This window comes from Mesoplodon mirus (assembly GCF_964341445.2).
Source record: "Mesoplodon mirus genome assembly, chromosome: 3".
Taxonomy (NCBI): Eukaryota; Metazoa; Chordata; class Mammalia; order Artiodactyla; family Ziphiidae; genus Mesoplodon; species Mesoplodon mirus.
The window spans coordinates 128,467,362-128,483,906 of NC_138978.1; the positions used below are offsets into that span (position 1 = coordinate 128,467,362).

General features: G+C 40.9%; 1 protein-coding gene and 1 long non-coding RNA gene across 4 annotated transcripts in view; one reads left to right on the forward strand and one right to left on the reverse strand.

Moving 5' to 3' along the window:
- The first annotated feature begins 223 nt into the window (after positions 1-223).
- On the forward strand, positions 224-8,354 carry LOC309799491. Of its 2 annotated transcripts, none has more exons than XR_014293289.1 (3): positions 224-7,523; positions 7,928-8,043; positions 8,158-8,354. It is a non-coding gene; the product is annotated as an uncharacterized lncRNA (long non-coding RNA). The 2 variants fall into 2 exon arrangements; XR_014293290.1 differs by having other exon boundaries at positions 224-5,619; positions 5,717-8,043.
- An 83-nt stretch (positions 8,355-8,437) lies between these two features.
- ALDH9A1 (aldehyde dehydrogenase 9 family member A1) overlaps positions 8,438-16,545 on the reverse strand; it is a 29,019-nt gene continuing 20,911 nt past the window's right edge. The window contains exons 9-11 of one of the 2 annotated variants that reach the window (XM_082612715.1): positions 14,075-14,216; positions 10,734-10,846; positions 8,438-9,146 (exon numbers count right to left, since the gene is read on the reverse strand). In XM_082612715.1, the coding sequence (XP_082468841.1) occupies positions 9,052-9,146; positions 10,734-10,846; positions 14,075-14,216 (350 nt within the window). In that variant the 3' untranslated portion in view covers positions 8,438-9,051. The remainder of the gene's footprint in view (positions 9,147-10,733; positions 10,847-14,074; positions 14,217-16,545) is intronic. The other variant, XM_082612716.1, reaches the window with a different exon arrangement.

Genomic DNA, 16,545 nt, shown 5'->3' on the forward strand with positions numbered 1-16,545 from the left:
ATACCAGTCTACCGTTGCTCCATACTGAACCTCAAGTATCCACCCCCTGCAGGTAGCTATATGATGCCCTTGAGTTTATTAGCCTCCCTAAGCCTCCATTTGCTCAGCTGTAGGTTGAAGATAATGATAATACTTACTGTATAAGGTTTTTTTTTTAATTGAAGTATAGTTGATTTACAATGTTGTGTTAGTTTCTGGTATACAGCAAAGTAATTCAGTTTCATATATATATATTCTTTTCAGATTCTTTTCCATTATACTTTATTACAAGATATTGAATACATTTCCCTGTGCTATACGGTAGGTCCTTGTTGCTTATCTATTTTACATATAGTAGTTTGTATCTGCTAAGCCCAACTTCCTAACTTATCCCTCCCCCATCCCCTTTCCCCTTTGGTAACCATAAGTTTGTTTTCTATGTCTGTGAGTGTATTTGTTTTATAAATAAGTTCATTTGTATCATTTTTTAGATTCCACATATAAGTGATATTATTTGATATTTGTCTGACTTATTTCACTAAGTATGATAATCTCTAGATCCATCCATGTTGCTGCAAATGGCATTATTTCATTTTTTTCATACCTGAGTAATATTCCATTATATATATATATATATACACACACACACACACACACACACCACATCTTCTTTATCCATTCATCTGTCAATGGACATTTAGATTGCTTCCATGTCTTGGCTGTTGTAAACAGTGCTTCTATGAACATTGGGGTGCATGTATCTTTTCGAAGTATAGTTTCCTCCAAATATATGCCCAGGAGTGGGACTGCTGGATCACATGGCAACTCTATTTTTAGTTGTTTAAGGAGCCTCCATACTGTTCTCCATAGTGGCTGTACCAATTTACATTCCCACCAACAGTGTAGGAGGGTTCCCATTTCTTCACACCCTCTCCAGCATTCATTATTTGTAGACTTTTCAATGATGGTCATTCTGACCAGTGTGAGGTGATACCTCACTATAATTTTGATTTGCATTTTTCTAATCCATTGCTAATTAGCCGTGTTGAGCTTTTTTTTACGCATCTGTTAGCCATCTGTATGTCTTCTTTGGAGAAATGTCTGTTTATGTCTTCTGCCCATTTTCTAATTGGGTTTTGTTTTTCTTGTTATTGAGCTGTATGAGCTGTTTGTATATTTTGGAAATTAAGCCCTTGTGGGTCGCATTGTTTGCAAATATTTTCTCCCCGTCTATAGGTTGTCTTGTCACTTTATGGTTTCCTTTGCTGTGCAAAAGCTGATAAGTTTGATTAGGTCCCATTTGTTTATTTTGCTTTTATTTCTATTGCCTTGGCAGACTGACCTAAGAAAACATTGCGGGCTTCCCTGGTGGCGCAGTGGTTGAGAGTCCGCCTGCCGATGCAGGGGACACGGGTTCGTGCCCCGGTCCGGGAAGATCCCGCGTGCCGCAGAGCGGCTGGGCCCGTGAGCCATGGCCGCTGAGCCTGCACGTCCGGAGCCTGTGCTCCGCAACGGGAAAGGCCACAACAGTGAGAGGCCCTCGTACCGCAAAAAAAAAAAAAAAGAAAACATTGCTATGATTTATATCAGAATGTTTTGCCTATGTTCTCTTCTAGGAGTTTTATGGTGTAATGTCTTATATTTAAGTCTTTAAGCCCTTTTGAGTTTATTTTTGTGTATGGTATGAGGAAGTGTTCTAACTTCATTGATTTACATGTGGCTTTCCAACTTTCCCAACACCATTTGCTGAAGAGACTGTCTTTTCTCCACTGTATATTCTTGCTTCCTTTGTCAAAGATTAATTGACTGTAGGTGTGTGGGTTTATTTCTGGTCTCTCTGTTCTGTTCCATTGATCCATGTTTGTTTTTGTGCCAACACCATGCTGTTCTGATTACTGTAGCTTTGTAGTATTGTCTGAAGTCTGAGAGGGTCATGCCTCCAGCTTTGTTCTTTTTCCTCAGGATTGCTTTGGCAATCTGGGTCTTTCATGGTTCCATATAAATTTTAGGATAATTTGTTCTAGTTCTGTGAAAAAATATCCTGGGTAATTTGATAGGGATCACATTAAATCTGTAGATTGCTTTGGGTAGTGTAGCCATTTTAACAATACGAATTCTTCCAATCCAAGAGCATGGGATAACTTTCCATTTCTTTGAATCATCTTCAGTTTCCTTTATCAAGGTTTTATAGTTCTCAGACATAAATCTCTCACCTCCTTGGTCAGGTTTATTCCTATGTATTTTTTAAATGTGATTTTAAAAGGGACTTTTCTTTTACTTTCCTTTTCTGATATTTCACTGTTAGCGTAAAGAAATGCAACCAATTTCCGTGTGTTAATCTTGTCTCCTGCTACCTTGCTGAATTCGTTTACCAGTTCTAGTAGTTTTTATGTGGCATCTTTAGGATTTTCTACATGTAGTATCATGTTATCTGCATGTAATGGCAATTTTACCTCTTCCCTTCCAATTTGGATACCTTTTATATCATTTTCTTTTCTGATTGCTGTGGAAAGGATTTCCAATACTATGTTGAATAGAAGTGGGCATCCTTCTCTTGTTCCAGATTTTAGCAGGAAGGCTTTCAGCTTTTCACCACTGAGTATTACATTGACTGTTAATTGTGTTGAGATATGTTCCCTCTATACCCACTTTGGTAAGAGTTTTTATCATGAATGGATGTTGAATTTTATCAATTGCTTTTTCTGCATCTATTGAAATGATCACTGAATGTCTATCTAAAATAGTCTCTCCAGATTTTGGCAACTTGAAATTCTCTAAATGAAGAGGATTCATTGACTATCTGGGTCATTTCAAATAGGATAAAATATTGGAACATTAATTGCTGGGTGGGTCTAAGTTTACCTACCTTTGCCTTCTTAGGAGAGGAAGACTAAAGCGTAAGTTTTCCAATCAGGAAATGCTGGTATAAAAAAAGTTCACAATTACTTACTCCTTGGTTTTTGCCAGAGATTAAGGTTTTTAAGGGTTAAGATTATAATCAGTCATAATTCTAGTTATTGTAACCAAGTTTCTTTATTGATTACATTGCAATCAGGTGTTTAACTGTACCTTTTTAAGTCTTCTGTCATTTATAGACAATTATTGTTGTACTCTGATGCTTTTGCAAAAAGTGCTCCATCTTCAAGAAGATTCATAGGAAGGACTTTTTGACAAGTACAGGTCTCATAAGTTTCAGCTCATACTGCTGAACTGGGTAAGAAATCAAAGACTGCTAATGGAAAACCTGATGATTTCATAAAAAGTTAAAAGGATTGGTTACTGAGTGAACTGGTGTATACGGTTATAATTTTTATGGTTTTTGTCTGGAGCATTACTGGTTTTGATCTATGTTTTCCAGATATAGGGAAGCCCCTCCCTTCAAGTTAGTTATGACTTCCAGCAATTTGGTAAACTATACCTATGGGTAGAATTGAAACATTTTTCTTTTCTCTTTGCCTGGTCCCCCCAGAAATTGGAGACTCTTGGGTTCCAAGCAGGTGAATGGGAAAGACTGTCTCCTGGCAGGTGCAGGAATCTCAATATTTGGGGGACTTCTACAAGAGGGGACTCCACCGAGGCAGAGTTGATGGCAGGCCTTGGTATGGCTTTCCTGGCCTTGAGAGGCCTTTTGGGAATTCAGTCTGAGACTTCTTAGGAATTCCACCACAGCCAGTTTGGAGGAGCCTAGGTGGCCACTGTAGGTGTGATTTTGGACACATTCCTGTATTACTGAAAACTTGTTTTCTGAACTATATTACAAACCTGGACAAAAACGACAAGCAGGTGTGGTTGGTATTATCTCAGAATACGGATACAGCTTGTATTTTGCTTAATGGTCATGATCTTCCCTGTGTTGTGCCTGTTAGGTGTCTTACATTTTGTCCCTAGCCTGAGTGGAGGAAATCTATTCGAGGACTGAGCAGCAACAATAACCTCACTGAGAAAACAGTCTTTTTTTCTTTTGTCCTACCCGGTGATCTTTCTTACAGTTTTGGTTGTATGAGATCTTCTGCCAGAGTTCAGCAGGTATTCTGTGAGAACTGTTCCACATGTAGATGTATTTTTAATGTATTTGTGGGAGGAGGTGAGTTCCACGTCCTTCTATTCTGCCATCTTGACCTCCACCTGTCCTTACTGTGTAAGGTTCTTGAGGAACAAACCTAGCGTGCTGCTCCCGTGGCCAAGGGCCAGCTCAGGTTCCAGCACAAGATGTGGTAGGAAGCAGGAGAGCCACCTGCTGGTGAAACTTCATCTATCAAAAGTCAGCAACCAGGTTATCTTCTTATGTTCCAAGGACACCCCCAGAGTTTGCCCCACTTTCCTTTCATCCCTATATTACTTGCCTCCAAAGATGCTCTCCTAACTCAATCGAAAACAGCTCTCTCAGTTCCCTCTCTTAAGCAGCACTGTCCAATAGAACTTTCTGACATGATGGAAGTATTATTCAACTGCACTGTCCACTATAGTTACCACAACCCACATGTGGCATCGAGTACTTGAAATGTGACAAGAGCAACTAAAAACCTGAGTTTTTATTTAGTTTTAATTGTATTTAAATAGCTAAATGTGGCTAATGGCTACTGTACTTGGATAGCACAGCAGTAAAGCAGTGGTTCTCAACCTTGTCTGTCCCCTAAATTAACCCCAGCAGGGACCTTTTAAGAATCCAGATGAGCAGACCACACCCCAAATCAATTAAATTAGAATCTCAGTATTTTGTAAGCTCTCTCTGGGTATTTCAAACATGTGGCCAAAGTTGAGAACTGCTGCTATAAAACCAGTGTTTGGCAAACTATCGTGCGTAAGAACCTCCTGGGGATCTTGTCAAAATGCAGATTCTGATTCAGAGGCCTGAGGTGAGAACTGAGATTCCACAGGTCAAACAAGCACAGGCTGCTGCCCCTGGGCCACAATGAGTACCAAGGCTCTACCAGCCCTTCGAATCCGTTCACTTACGCAAACATGAGGTACTTTCTGAGCCCAGTGGCATGACAGTTCTGGCTTTTAGAGTTTCCATTCTAATTGGAGAAATAATAAGCTTGTAATCTCAAACAGTGATAAATGCTTTGAAGTAAATAAAACAGTGTAGTGGGATAAGGATGTGTGCAGCAACTGCAGATTTAAGGAGGTGAATGTTTAGTTTTTGGCTTTCAGGAGCCTACAGGTGAAGATCTGGGAAAACATGCTCTCTGGGGAAGAGGGACAGCGAGTGTGAGGCTCATGAGGCAAGAACAGGCCTGGCAGAGTAACACACAGGTGAACAGGGAGTGACAGAGGGGGGAATCAGAGAAGGGCAGTGGTGGTCACGGTGAGGAGTTTGGACTGTGTTCTAACTGAACTAAAAGCCGCAGTAGGGCCTTAAGCAAGAGCATGAGGAATGCTGATTTACTCTCAAGAGACTGCTCATTGCTGATCTTTCTGATTGATAGTTTTTCACAGCATCATTTAACTGCTAAGACTTGGTCTCCTCTTTCCCCTTTGCTGATATTTTCCCCCCTCACACTGTAAAAAGAAATACAAAGATAGGTCTCTAGGTATAAGAAAAACCAAGGAATCATTTTTACTTCTGAGGAAAAGCCAAACTCAGAACTACACGTTTCAGAGAAGCTAGGGTGGAGACTCTGCCATTGTAAGAAGCAGGTAAGGAACTCAGGGTTGCCCCCCTTCTCCGGAAGCTCCTGGTGGATGACTTCCGTGGATGGTGTCAGTAAACTGTAGCCCCCCTTCCTTCTGCCAGATTCCTGCCTTAGGCAGCAAGAGGATCGAAGGTGTAAGAAATAAAGAGCAGCAGGAGCAAAGAAGGGACCCAGCGGCCACCTTTTGTCTGAAAAAAACCTGCCGAAGTGAGAGACTGCCTCTGTTTGGAGTCACAGAAAAGCCAAGCCAGAGATCAGGACTCTGAGCTATTGCAAAGGAGTAAGCCAACAGGGGTCTTGGTTTTCTTCTTTCTCTCATTAATACAATTCCAAAACCATTTCTACCAGTAGCAGTTAAATGACACTGTAGCACAGGAAGCTGTCAACCAAATAAATCTTAAAATGCATATAAAAGGACATGAGTTGAATAAATTTACACATGGCCTCATCAGGATACAGGGTTAGTTGGCAGTTATTACCTTTAAGAAAATCCTAGGAAAGATATGCACCCAAATGTTAACAGTAGTTACCTCTGGGAGATGATATTAGATGGGAGAAGGAAAAAGAAGGATACCTTCTGCTTAACTCCCAAAACTTAATCAAAATACTAGTAGAGGGACTTCCCAGGTGGTCCAGTGGGTAAGACTCCACGCTCCCAATGCAGGGGGCCCAGGTTCGATCCCTGGTCAGGGATCTAGATCCCACATGCCACAACTAAGAGCCTACATGCCACAACTTAGAGTTTGCATGCCGCAACTGAAGATCCTGCACACTCCAACGAAGATCCTGCATGCCACAACTAAAGACCTGGCGGAACCAAATAAATAAATATTAAAAAAAAAAATACTAGTAGAGAAAAAGGAGACTCCAAGAGCATTTAACTAGATGATACAACTTCTTCCAAATCAAAGGAAGGCCTGGCCTCTTGGTTAAATCATGTTTCCTTAAGTGCATTTTGTACATATTATTACTCTCCTAAGATGCTTCATTAACAAGAATCTTTGTTCAGGTAAATTTGTGAAGTACGATAGCTGATGACATCCTGGAACACACTTTGGACCATGTTGGGTGCGGTAGGCTGCATAATGCTCCCCACCAGCTATGTCACATCTTAAGTTTCGAGACCTGTGAATATTTATATGGCAAAAGGAGACTTTGCAGATATGATTATGTTAAGGATCTTGAGATAAGAGATTATTATGGACCATCCGGTGGGCCCTCAATGCTATCATAAGTGTCCATATAAGAGAGAAGCAGAGGGGGATCTGACTACACAGAGGAAGAAGGTAATGGAAGCAGAGAGACTTGATGCTAAGCTGTTGCTGCTAAACAAAGAGGAGGGGCCGTGAGCCACAGAATGCAGCTCTAGAGATTGGAAAAGGAGGGGAAGGATTCTCTCCTAGAGCCTACAGAGGGAGCATGCCCTGCCAACATCCTGGGTTTTGCCTGGTGAAACCATTTTGGACTTCTGACCTGCAGAACTACAAGATAATAAATGTATTGTTTTAAAGTCCCCACATTTGTGGTAATTTGTTACAGCAGTCATATGAAATGAATACAATGAGTTAAGGTCTAGGAATCGGGGAAGGAGAGCAGAAAGCATAAGAGTTAAAGTCCCACATAGCTGGATTGGAACTCTACTCTTCAACTTACTGACTTGGCTGTGGTCCAGATTTCTCCAATTCTCAGCTTCTTCATCTGAAAATTGGGGCTAACAACTTCCTCATGTTTAGTGTGAGTATTCAATGAGACGGGAAGGAGCAGATGGATCGCAGGGAGTATTCAAATGTTGGTTCCCTTTCCCTGGCTGTTTTCTCTTCAGAGGAACTGCCAGAAACTTGTCTTCTCCCAGGCGGCTCCTACTGTGGAAGTCACACAAAGACCCAGGGTGACCCCCGAAGACCCAGGGTGAGATCATTGTTGGCCTTGCTTGGTATCATGCATGTGCCCGCTGTGCAAATATCCATCAGGAGAGGCTGGTTCAATTGTTCTCATCCTCTAACTACAGTTTTTGCCCATCATAATAGATAATCAGATGCAGGCCCAGTAACAAGAATCATCACTTACCTCTTAGCTACTGTGATGATTAATTTTACATGTCAACCTGACTGGGCGATGGGATGCCTGGGTATGTCTATGAGGGTGTTCCAGAAGAGATCAGCATTTGAACTGGTGAACTGAGGAATGCAGATGGCCCTCCCCATGTGGTGGGAATCATCCAATCCATTCAGGGCCCAAATAGAACAAAAAGGCAGAAGAAGGGCAAATTCACTCTCTCTGCTTGAGCTGAGACATCCATCTTCTGCCCTCAGACAGCAGCACTCCTGGTTCTCAGGCCTCGGGACGTGGACTGAATTACACCACCAGCTTTCCTGGATCTCCAGCTTGTGGAGAGCAGACTGTGGGCCTTCACAGCCGCCATAATCACGTAAGCCAATTCCAATACGAAATCTTCTCTTATACGTATCTGTTCTATTCTATTGGTTCTGTTTCTCTGGAGAACCCTAATACCACTATTAAATCTAAATTATTCCCCTGAAAGGAAGATAAGAGGGCAAGATGAGGATCACTGCAACAGTCTGAGAAGTCACCATGATCTGACAGCCGTTTAAGGACAGGCCCAGTTTATCTGGGCTGGGAAGAACATGGAGCCCAGAAGTCTGAATGGGCCACTGAAAGTTCATTACAGCAACAGAAGCCTGCCCCTGTGTACTCACTGCAAAGAAGGTCAAATCCTCTGCCTTAAACGTTTAACTTTAGCCCTATCCTGTGTCCTCCTATAACCCTGAGATGTATATAGCTTCAAAACATGACACTGAAAGGACTGACGATGTGATTTATTTAGTTTCAGTATACTGCAGTGGATTACAAATAATCTGTACGTTTAAAAGGAAACTCTTCTGTCATAAGAGAGCAAGCTGTAACTCAAGGACTGGAGCTGGTTTCCCCCATCCCCGCAGCGCTGGCTCTGGCCAGTCAGCATTCACACACTGACCCAACTATTAGCCAAGCCCTCTCTCCCGACTGCCAGCCTTCTGAATGGAATGACAAAGGGCCATGTCTTTAAAAATGTCAAGGAGCAGAAATCTCTGCTGATTCCCCCTGAAACCTCTAAAGGCACGGGTTCTTTAAAGCAAGCTAGAGAATGAACCTGTCAGTGGGTCGGCTCTGTGGAAGAGCGGCTCTCAAAGATTTCACAGAAATTTGCTTTAAGGAAAATCACAGCTTTCTTGATTAGCATCTAAAAGGCACTTACGCACATTTTCACTTAGGAAATTGATTGAGCGATGAAGAGTTAACACTGAACCATTCTCTTATCCTGAATGGCCAACATTCTGGATCTCAACTGGTAGGTGGCTGTGCACCACCGCAGTCAAGAGAGCCGGTTCTCATTATTCCCAGGCCCGGCCGTGTTCACTGGCTTCACTGCACATTTTCAAAAAGCAGACTCCACGTCACCCATCTCCACGCACACAGTCTTTAGTTGTGAATAATATTCAATTGTCACACGGCCATTCTCTCTGCCAAACCCTGAAAGGAAGAGAAGGGGTGAGGGTGAGCCACTGCGGTAATCCAGCCACAGTGACCTGAAGAAACAGGCACTGCTCCCAGGGCTGGAGAATAGCACAGAGCCGAGAAGTTCTGGGATCAAGTCCTCAACAGCATGTATTAACTGTGGAGCTAGATGCGGGAAAAGGGACACACTAGCCTTCGGGGATGGGGAAATATTTAGGTTTCATTTCTTACCAGTACGACTCTTAACTTCTAGTATCTACTGTTCTAGACTAAGGTCTAAAAATGTTCAGACTTTCTTATCAAGCATTAGAGCAATCTCTACAATTATCAATAACCTGATGCCTTTGAAAGTCAGTGCTAACTTAAAACTTAACTCTACATAATAGGCTTATTAACCTTCTCTTATACTAAATCTGTAAGAGCACCTACTATTTATACTCTGTCCACTCACGTGGGGAGTGGACCCTTTAGGCTCTCAGGTTACTCAAAGCCAAGACACTGCCCAAGCAATAGTAGATGAGGTTACGTGCTAAAAGGACAGCCTTCCTTGTGGCCCCTACCCCAGACTGAGGCAGGCTCTGAATCCTAAGAGCAAGGCCCAGTCTCCAAAAATGCACATCTCCAGGGGGTATCATTCCAAATGGGACATACACAGTGGCCCTGCTAAGGCCTCACTCTGCCTTTTGTTCCTTTCCAAATCCTCTCAGCACGGAGCCCATTGGGCATGTTAGGCCAGCTTTCTGTCCCTCTCATCTCATATAGGCATATCCATGGGCACTGATGCAAAGATTCAGGTTTAGGGAAGGGAAAGCTGGCCTCAGAGGCCTCACTGAGGCCAAAGCTGCAGATTCCAAACACTGAGGGCTATGAATGAATAAAACAGAGCCTTGGTTCCTACCCTGCATTTAGGTCTGCGTTACAGCTCCTCCAGGTACCCCATAGGGACAAGAATGACTAGTGAAGTATGACTAGAGAATGCCAGAATGATACCAAACGCAATACCAAATAAAACTGTCAAATTAACACCCACCATCTCATCATCATTCATCCATGTTTATATGTTTGCCAACACTGTGATGGCCATAAATATCTGCCAGGAGACTAGGGGTCGGACTCTTAGAATGGTGCACCTACAAAGTCCAAACCAATTCTCATACAGAATTGGTGAAATTAGCAACAAACTCCAAAGAAAGAACCTCAAAGTAATGGCTATGTTCCTGATGCCTCAAATCTCCTGACAGACTAGATTTACAAACTTGCCATGGTTAGAATGCCTAGGGGTGGTTTTACACTTAATGGCAATCACAGACTGTGAGGAAAAAGTAATCCTACCCATGAGATAAACCTTTTTCAGATATATGCCAGCTGTTCACAATCCAGTCTACACATCAAAGACTTCTGGAGAGCTTTTGGAAAAAATAAAGATGCTCAGCTTCCATTCCCAGAGATGGTTACAGTGGGCCTGGGGAGGACCAGGAATTCATATACTTTTCCAGGTGATTCTGATACACACACAGGTTTAGGAACCTGTTCCATAAGGACTGAATTATGACCAGTGTCTCTAGAGACGGGGGTTTGCTTTCACAGTTCCCAGATCCTCACCTGACTTCTTATATCCACCAAAGGGCAACTCCACTGGGCTGACATTATAGTTGTTAATGAAGCACATTCCAGCCTGTAGCTCAGCCACCACTCTGTGGGCACGCTGGATGTCCCTATGAAGAAAAAAATGCATTGGTTATTCACAGTTTCTTTTTTTTCTTTTTTATCTTATTTTTTTATTTTTTTTTTTTTTGCGGTACACGGGCCTCTCACTGTTGTGGCCTCTCCCATTGCGGAGCACAGGCTCCAGACGCGCAGGCCCAGTGGCCATGGCTCACGGGACTAGCCGCTCCGTGGCATGTGGGATCTCCCCAGACCGGGGCATGAACCCATGTCCTCTGCATTGGCAGGCAGACTCTCAACCACTGCGCCACCAGGGAAGCCCCTATTCACAGTTTCTTTTGCTACAACCTTACCAGGAAAAGTTAGACTGTCACTTCTAAGGGTCTCAAAACATTGCCAAATTCTTGTTTCTTCAAAATGTGTTTTAAAATCTTATACCATCCATGCAAAATAGATAAGGATTTGAATTTTATAGTCTCATCCAAACGCATGTATAAAATAAGCAGCCGCAAGAAGGGTGCCAAAACAATTCAATGGGGGAAAATAGTCTTTTCAACAAATAGTGCTAGAACAACTGGATATACATATGTAAAAGAATGAAGGAAGATCCCTTTCTTATACTACACACAAAAATTAACTCAAATGGGTCACTGACCTAAAATGTCAGAGTGAAAACCACAGAACTCTTTGAAGCTAACAGGAATAAATCTTCATGACCTTCGGTTAGATACAATCTTCTTAGACATGACACCCAAAGTAACAGATAAAGAAAAAATAGAATAATTACACTGACAAAATTTTAAAATTTTGTGCTGCAAATGAGACTATCAGGAAAGTAAAAAGACAACTCACAGAAATGCAAATCAAAACTGATACAAGACACCACTGCACAACCTCTAGGATGGCTAAAATCAAGAGAACCAACAATAACAATTGCTGGCTAGGATGTGGAGAAACTGGAACCCTTATACATTGCTGATGGGAATGTAAAATGGTACTGCCACTTTGGAAAACAGTTTAGCAGTTCCTCAAATAGTTAAACACAGAGTCACCATAGGATCCAGCAATTCCACTCCTGGGTATATAACAGAAATGAAATATACAAATATCCACACAAAGACTCATACATGAATGTTCATAGGAGCATTATTCATAATAGCCAAAAAGTAGAAACAGCCCAAATGTCTATCAATGGGTCAATGAATAAACAAAATGTGATATATCCATACAACAGAATATTACTCAGTAGCAGAAAGGAATAAAGTAGTGATACATACTATAACAGTAAATGAACTTTGAGAAGAAGCCAGTAGATGAACTAAGTGAAAGAAGCCAGTCGTGAAGGGTCACATACTGTATGATTTCATCTACGTAAAATATTCAAAATATGCAAATCTATAAAGACAAAGTAGATCAGTGGTTGCCAGGGACTGGGGGGAAGGGAAAATGCAGAGTAGCTGTTATTGTTCTTAGAATGAAGAAAATGTTCTAAAATTAGATTATAATGACAGTTGTACAATCTGTAAATATACTAAAAACTACTTAATTGTACAATTTAAATAGGTGAATTGTTTGGTACATGAATTATCCCAACAAAGCTGTTTTTAAAAAAAAAAAAAAAAAAAAAAAGAGTTACCCTCCTTGTAACTGGCCTTTGTCTGTATCTTGGTGGCAAAGCAAAGCAAGAGGAGAGACTTATCCCACTCAATCCTCAAATCAAAAAAAGCAGCTCCTGGGACTTCCCTGGTTGTGCAGTGGTTAAGACTCCACACTCCCAGTGCAGGGGCCCTGGGTTCGATCCCTGGTGAGGAAACTAGATCCCACACGCATGCTGCAACTAAGAGTTCACATGCCACAACTAAAGAGCCCTCCTGCCACAACTAAGGAGCCCACGTGCACAACTAAGACCTGGCACAACCAAATAAATAAATAAATAAATAAGTATTTTAAAATATACATATATATACCAAAAAAAAAAGCAGCTCCTGGGAATTCCCTGGCGGTCCAGTGGTTAAGACTCTGTGCTTTCATTGCCAAGGGCCTGGGTTCAATCCCTGGTCGGGGAACTAAGATCCTGTAAGCTGTGAGGCACAGCCCCAAAAAACAAAGCAAAACAAAACAAAACAAAACAAAAAAGCAGCTCCTCAGAGAGGACTTTTAGGGTAGTGAAACTACTCTGTATGATATTACAACAGTGAGTACAAGTTATTATACATTTGTCCAAACCCATAGAATGCACACCAAGAGTGAACCCTAATGTGGACTATAGTCTTTGGGTGATAAAGATGTGTTCATGTAGCTTCATCAATTCTAACAACTGTTCCACTCTGGTGGAGGATGTGGATCATGGGGGAGACTATGCATGTGTGGGGCAGGGGTAGCTGGGAAATCTCTGTACTTCCACTCAGTTTTGCAGTGAACCTAAAAGTGCTCTTAAAAATAAAGTCTATTAAAAAAAAAAAAAAGTAGCTCCTCACTTTTTCCTTCAGAACTCAAAAAGAAGCTATTACATCAGGTCCTCAAGGGAGACTTGGATCTTCCATCCCATGTGCCTGACCACAAAACTACAAAAAATAATAACCTTGTATGTCACTAAAGAAACAGCATAATCCCAAGTGTAAACAGTCTTAGAAAACTGCCTACTACTGCCAAAGACTAATCAGAATTTGTACATAAACAAGCAATCTGCAAGAATTTTCTAAGAAATTTTTCTCCAAAATCACTTTTTGTTTTTCTTATAGTGGTTAAAGTTTATGTACAAAGATATTAATCCCAACATTACTTACAACAGTTAAAATTGGAAATAGCACCCTAAATACACAACAACAGAAAAAAGGCCCACATGTGTTACATGCATTACAATTTAAGGACTACTATAAAGCTAAAAATCATGGCTTTGAAGGATACTGCCCAGTATTTATATGCTTACAGATTTCTAAATTCCTTGACATACATGTTTTTAATAGGCACCTAACATGATGCTTTACATAGAGCAGAAACTTAAATATTTATTCAGTGTATGAATGAAAAAAGGACAGAATTTTCATCAATAAAGCTAATAGCTTAATTTAAACTCAACACTAGGATTCTCTGGCTATTCAGGGCTAACTGTGAAATGCTACTTTGCCATCTTTTGACTTTAGCTGAAGCAAATAGAAAGTGCTGATGAAAATGCAGTGAGGACAAACTCCAGTGAGGGAATAAGATCAATTAAATATCTAAGAAGACACTGCAGCCCCATTTCTTCAAAGCCATTTGGGGTGTCCTTCCCCACCTACCTGGTGAAGACACCAGCTGCTAGTCCGAAAGTGGTATCATTGGCTCTTTCCAGAACCTCAGCTTCAGTGTCAAATGATAAAATGGACATAACCGGTCCAAAAATCTCTTCTTTCACACAGGTCATGTCATCTCTACAATTAGCTGCAAACATTATTAAAAAACCAAACATCAGCAAAGGAATGATTATTTCTGGCACATTAAAATTTCCTGTTCATAGTAAACAGTGAATACACGGCTTTAGAGAAATTTCAATGTGACATTTTCAGTGTGAATATAAATCCGAGCATCCTTTCTGCATGACGATTTAACACTACATATTAAGGAGCCATGGCCTCTGTGTTCATTCTAAATCTACTTTTGAATTCATCATAAGGAAATAGCTAATGAGGTGTACAAGGATGTACATACAAGGACTTCCATCACAACATTCCCGTGACAGTCAAAACTAGAAGCAACAAACTAGACATCCAAAATAGATGGGATGATCACGTGAATGGTACACAACCCAATGATGAACTTCTATGAAGCCTCAAAAAGTAATGTTTTGGAGACTTCCCTGGTGGTCCAGTGTTAAGAATCCGCCTTCCAATGCAGAGGACGCAGGTTCGATCCCTGGTTGGGAAACTAAGACCCCACATGCCGCAGGGCAGCTAAGCCCACGCGCCACAACTAGAGAGCCCACGCGCCTCAACTACTGAGCCTGTGTGCCCTGGAGCCCACATGCCACAACTACAGAAGCCCGCGTGCCACAACTAAAGAAGCCCGTGCACCACAACAGAGACTCAGCGCGGCCAAAATAAAAAAAAACCAAAAAACAAAAAAACGGTGTGTGTGTGTGTGTGTGTGTGTGTGTGTGTGTGTAGGATGCACTCCAAATGAATTAAAATGATTACTAAAAAAAAAAGTAATGTTTTTGAAGAAAATTTAATAAGTAAATGCTCATGATTAACACTCACTGAAAAAGGTACAAACTGTATATATCCTCCCAATTTCTGTTAAAATGTTACACATGACTAACATTTTTTATATTTTTTCACATTTTCTTAATGACCCTGATATGATTAGAATGAGAAACAATATTTTTTAAAAATACAATGTAAAAATAATAACTTAGAAATAACTGAAAGTGTTCATTTTATATGAAAATGTACTTAAGTTTTTAAGTTGCTAATTCCCTAAAAAGATTAAATTCACACTTGACATTTTAAAACATGCATATATGTCTAAAGAAGCTCATATATTTAGGTGTGAAATACTGAACCCCACTGATCCTCAAGACAGTGGTGCTTTTATCCACACTTTGGCTGAAGAACAGCTCACCTCAATGCTGGCAACCACGCATGGAGTGAGATATGTTGTTTGTAAGGTTGTGTGATACATGTAAACAATGTGGAGGCAGAAAAACAGCTTGAGAACCCTACTTTAAACACCAGCTTTACACTAGCCAAAGCTAAAAACCAACTTCTCACATATCTACAAAGAGGAGGACTCTAAAATCTCATAAGAGATGAAACAGAGCTTGTGCATACAAAGGAAGAACAGCACTCTGGTCGTCTGTATGTTACACTGTACTCTGAGGACACCTAAACTATCTTCAAAGGTATATTAAATAATTTTAGGTTGTGTTTAAGGATAGTTTATTATAATCTAAATCTTTGAAAATTACTAATCCACATACAATTTTTAGGGAAACTGTTAGCCAGAATATTAAATTACTCAAGACAATTCATTACCCAACAGTCCCAGAATACAGTTTGTCTTACACAGGTTGATAACACAGTATGGCTCTGTGTGCAATGCATTCTATATTGGAGAGTCAAAAGAGATGAGGGGATAAAGCGGCAGTTGATGTTACGAGGAAAGAAAAGGTTCCTGCCCCACACATAACACTCATTATACTTTAGCCCCAAATCTCAAGTAAATGAATCTAAAGATTGAGGTTCTGGAGTCATTCTCAAACTTTAACGTGTAAAAATGAACTGAGGACTTATTAACATGCAGATCTCAAGGTCCTGGGCCCTGAAAGTGACACTTGGGGGGCTAGGGCAGGGACCAGAAATCTGCATTTTTAACAAGTTTTCCAAGTGATACTGACACTGTAGATGACAAATAAGGCTTTCAGAATCACTAGAATGAAGTTAAGGTAGTTAGCTCCCTGTCCTTTGCATAGGTTCACAGTTTGTTTAAAAATATTTTTTTTCCTAATTGTAAAATACATGTTCTCTGTAGAAAATCTGTAATATTCAGAAATGCACAAAGTATAATAAAAAATCACCTTTAATCCCAGCATCTAGAGAAATCCACTATCAATATTATGATGCAGACTTCCCTGGTGGCACAGTGGTTAAGAATCTGCCTGCCAATGCAGGGGACACTGGTTCCAGCCCTGGTCTGGGAAGATCCCACAGGCCATGGAGCAACTAAGCCCATGCACCACAATTACTGAGCCTGTGCTCTAGAGCCCGTGAGC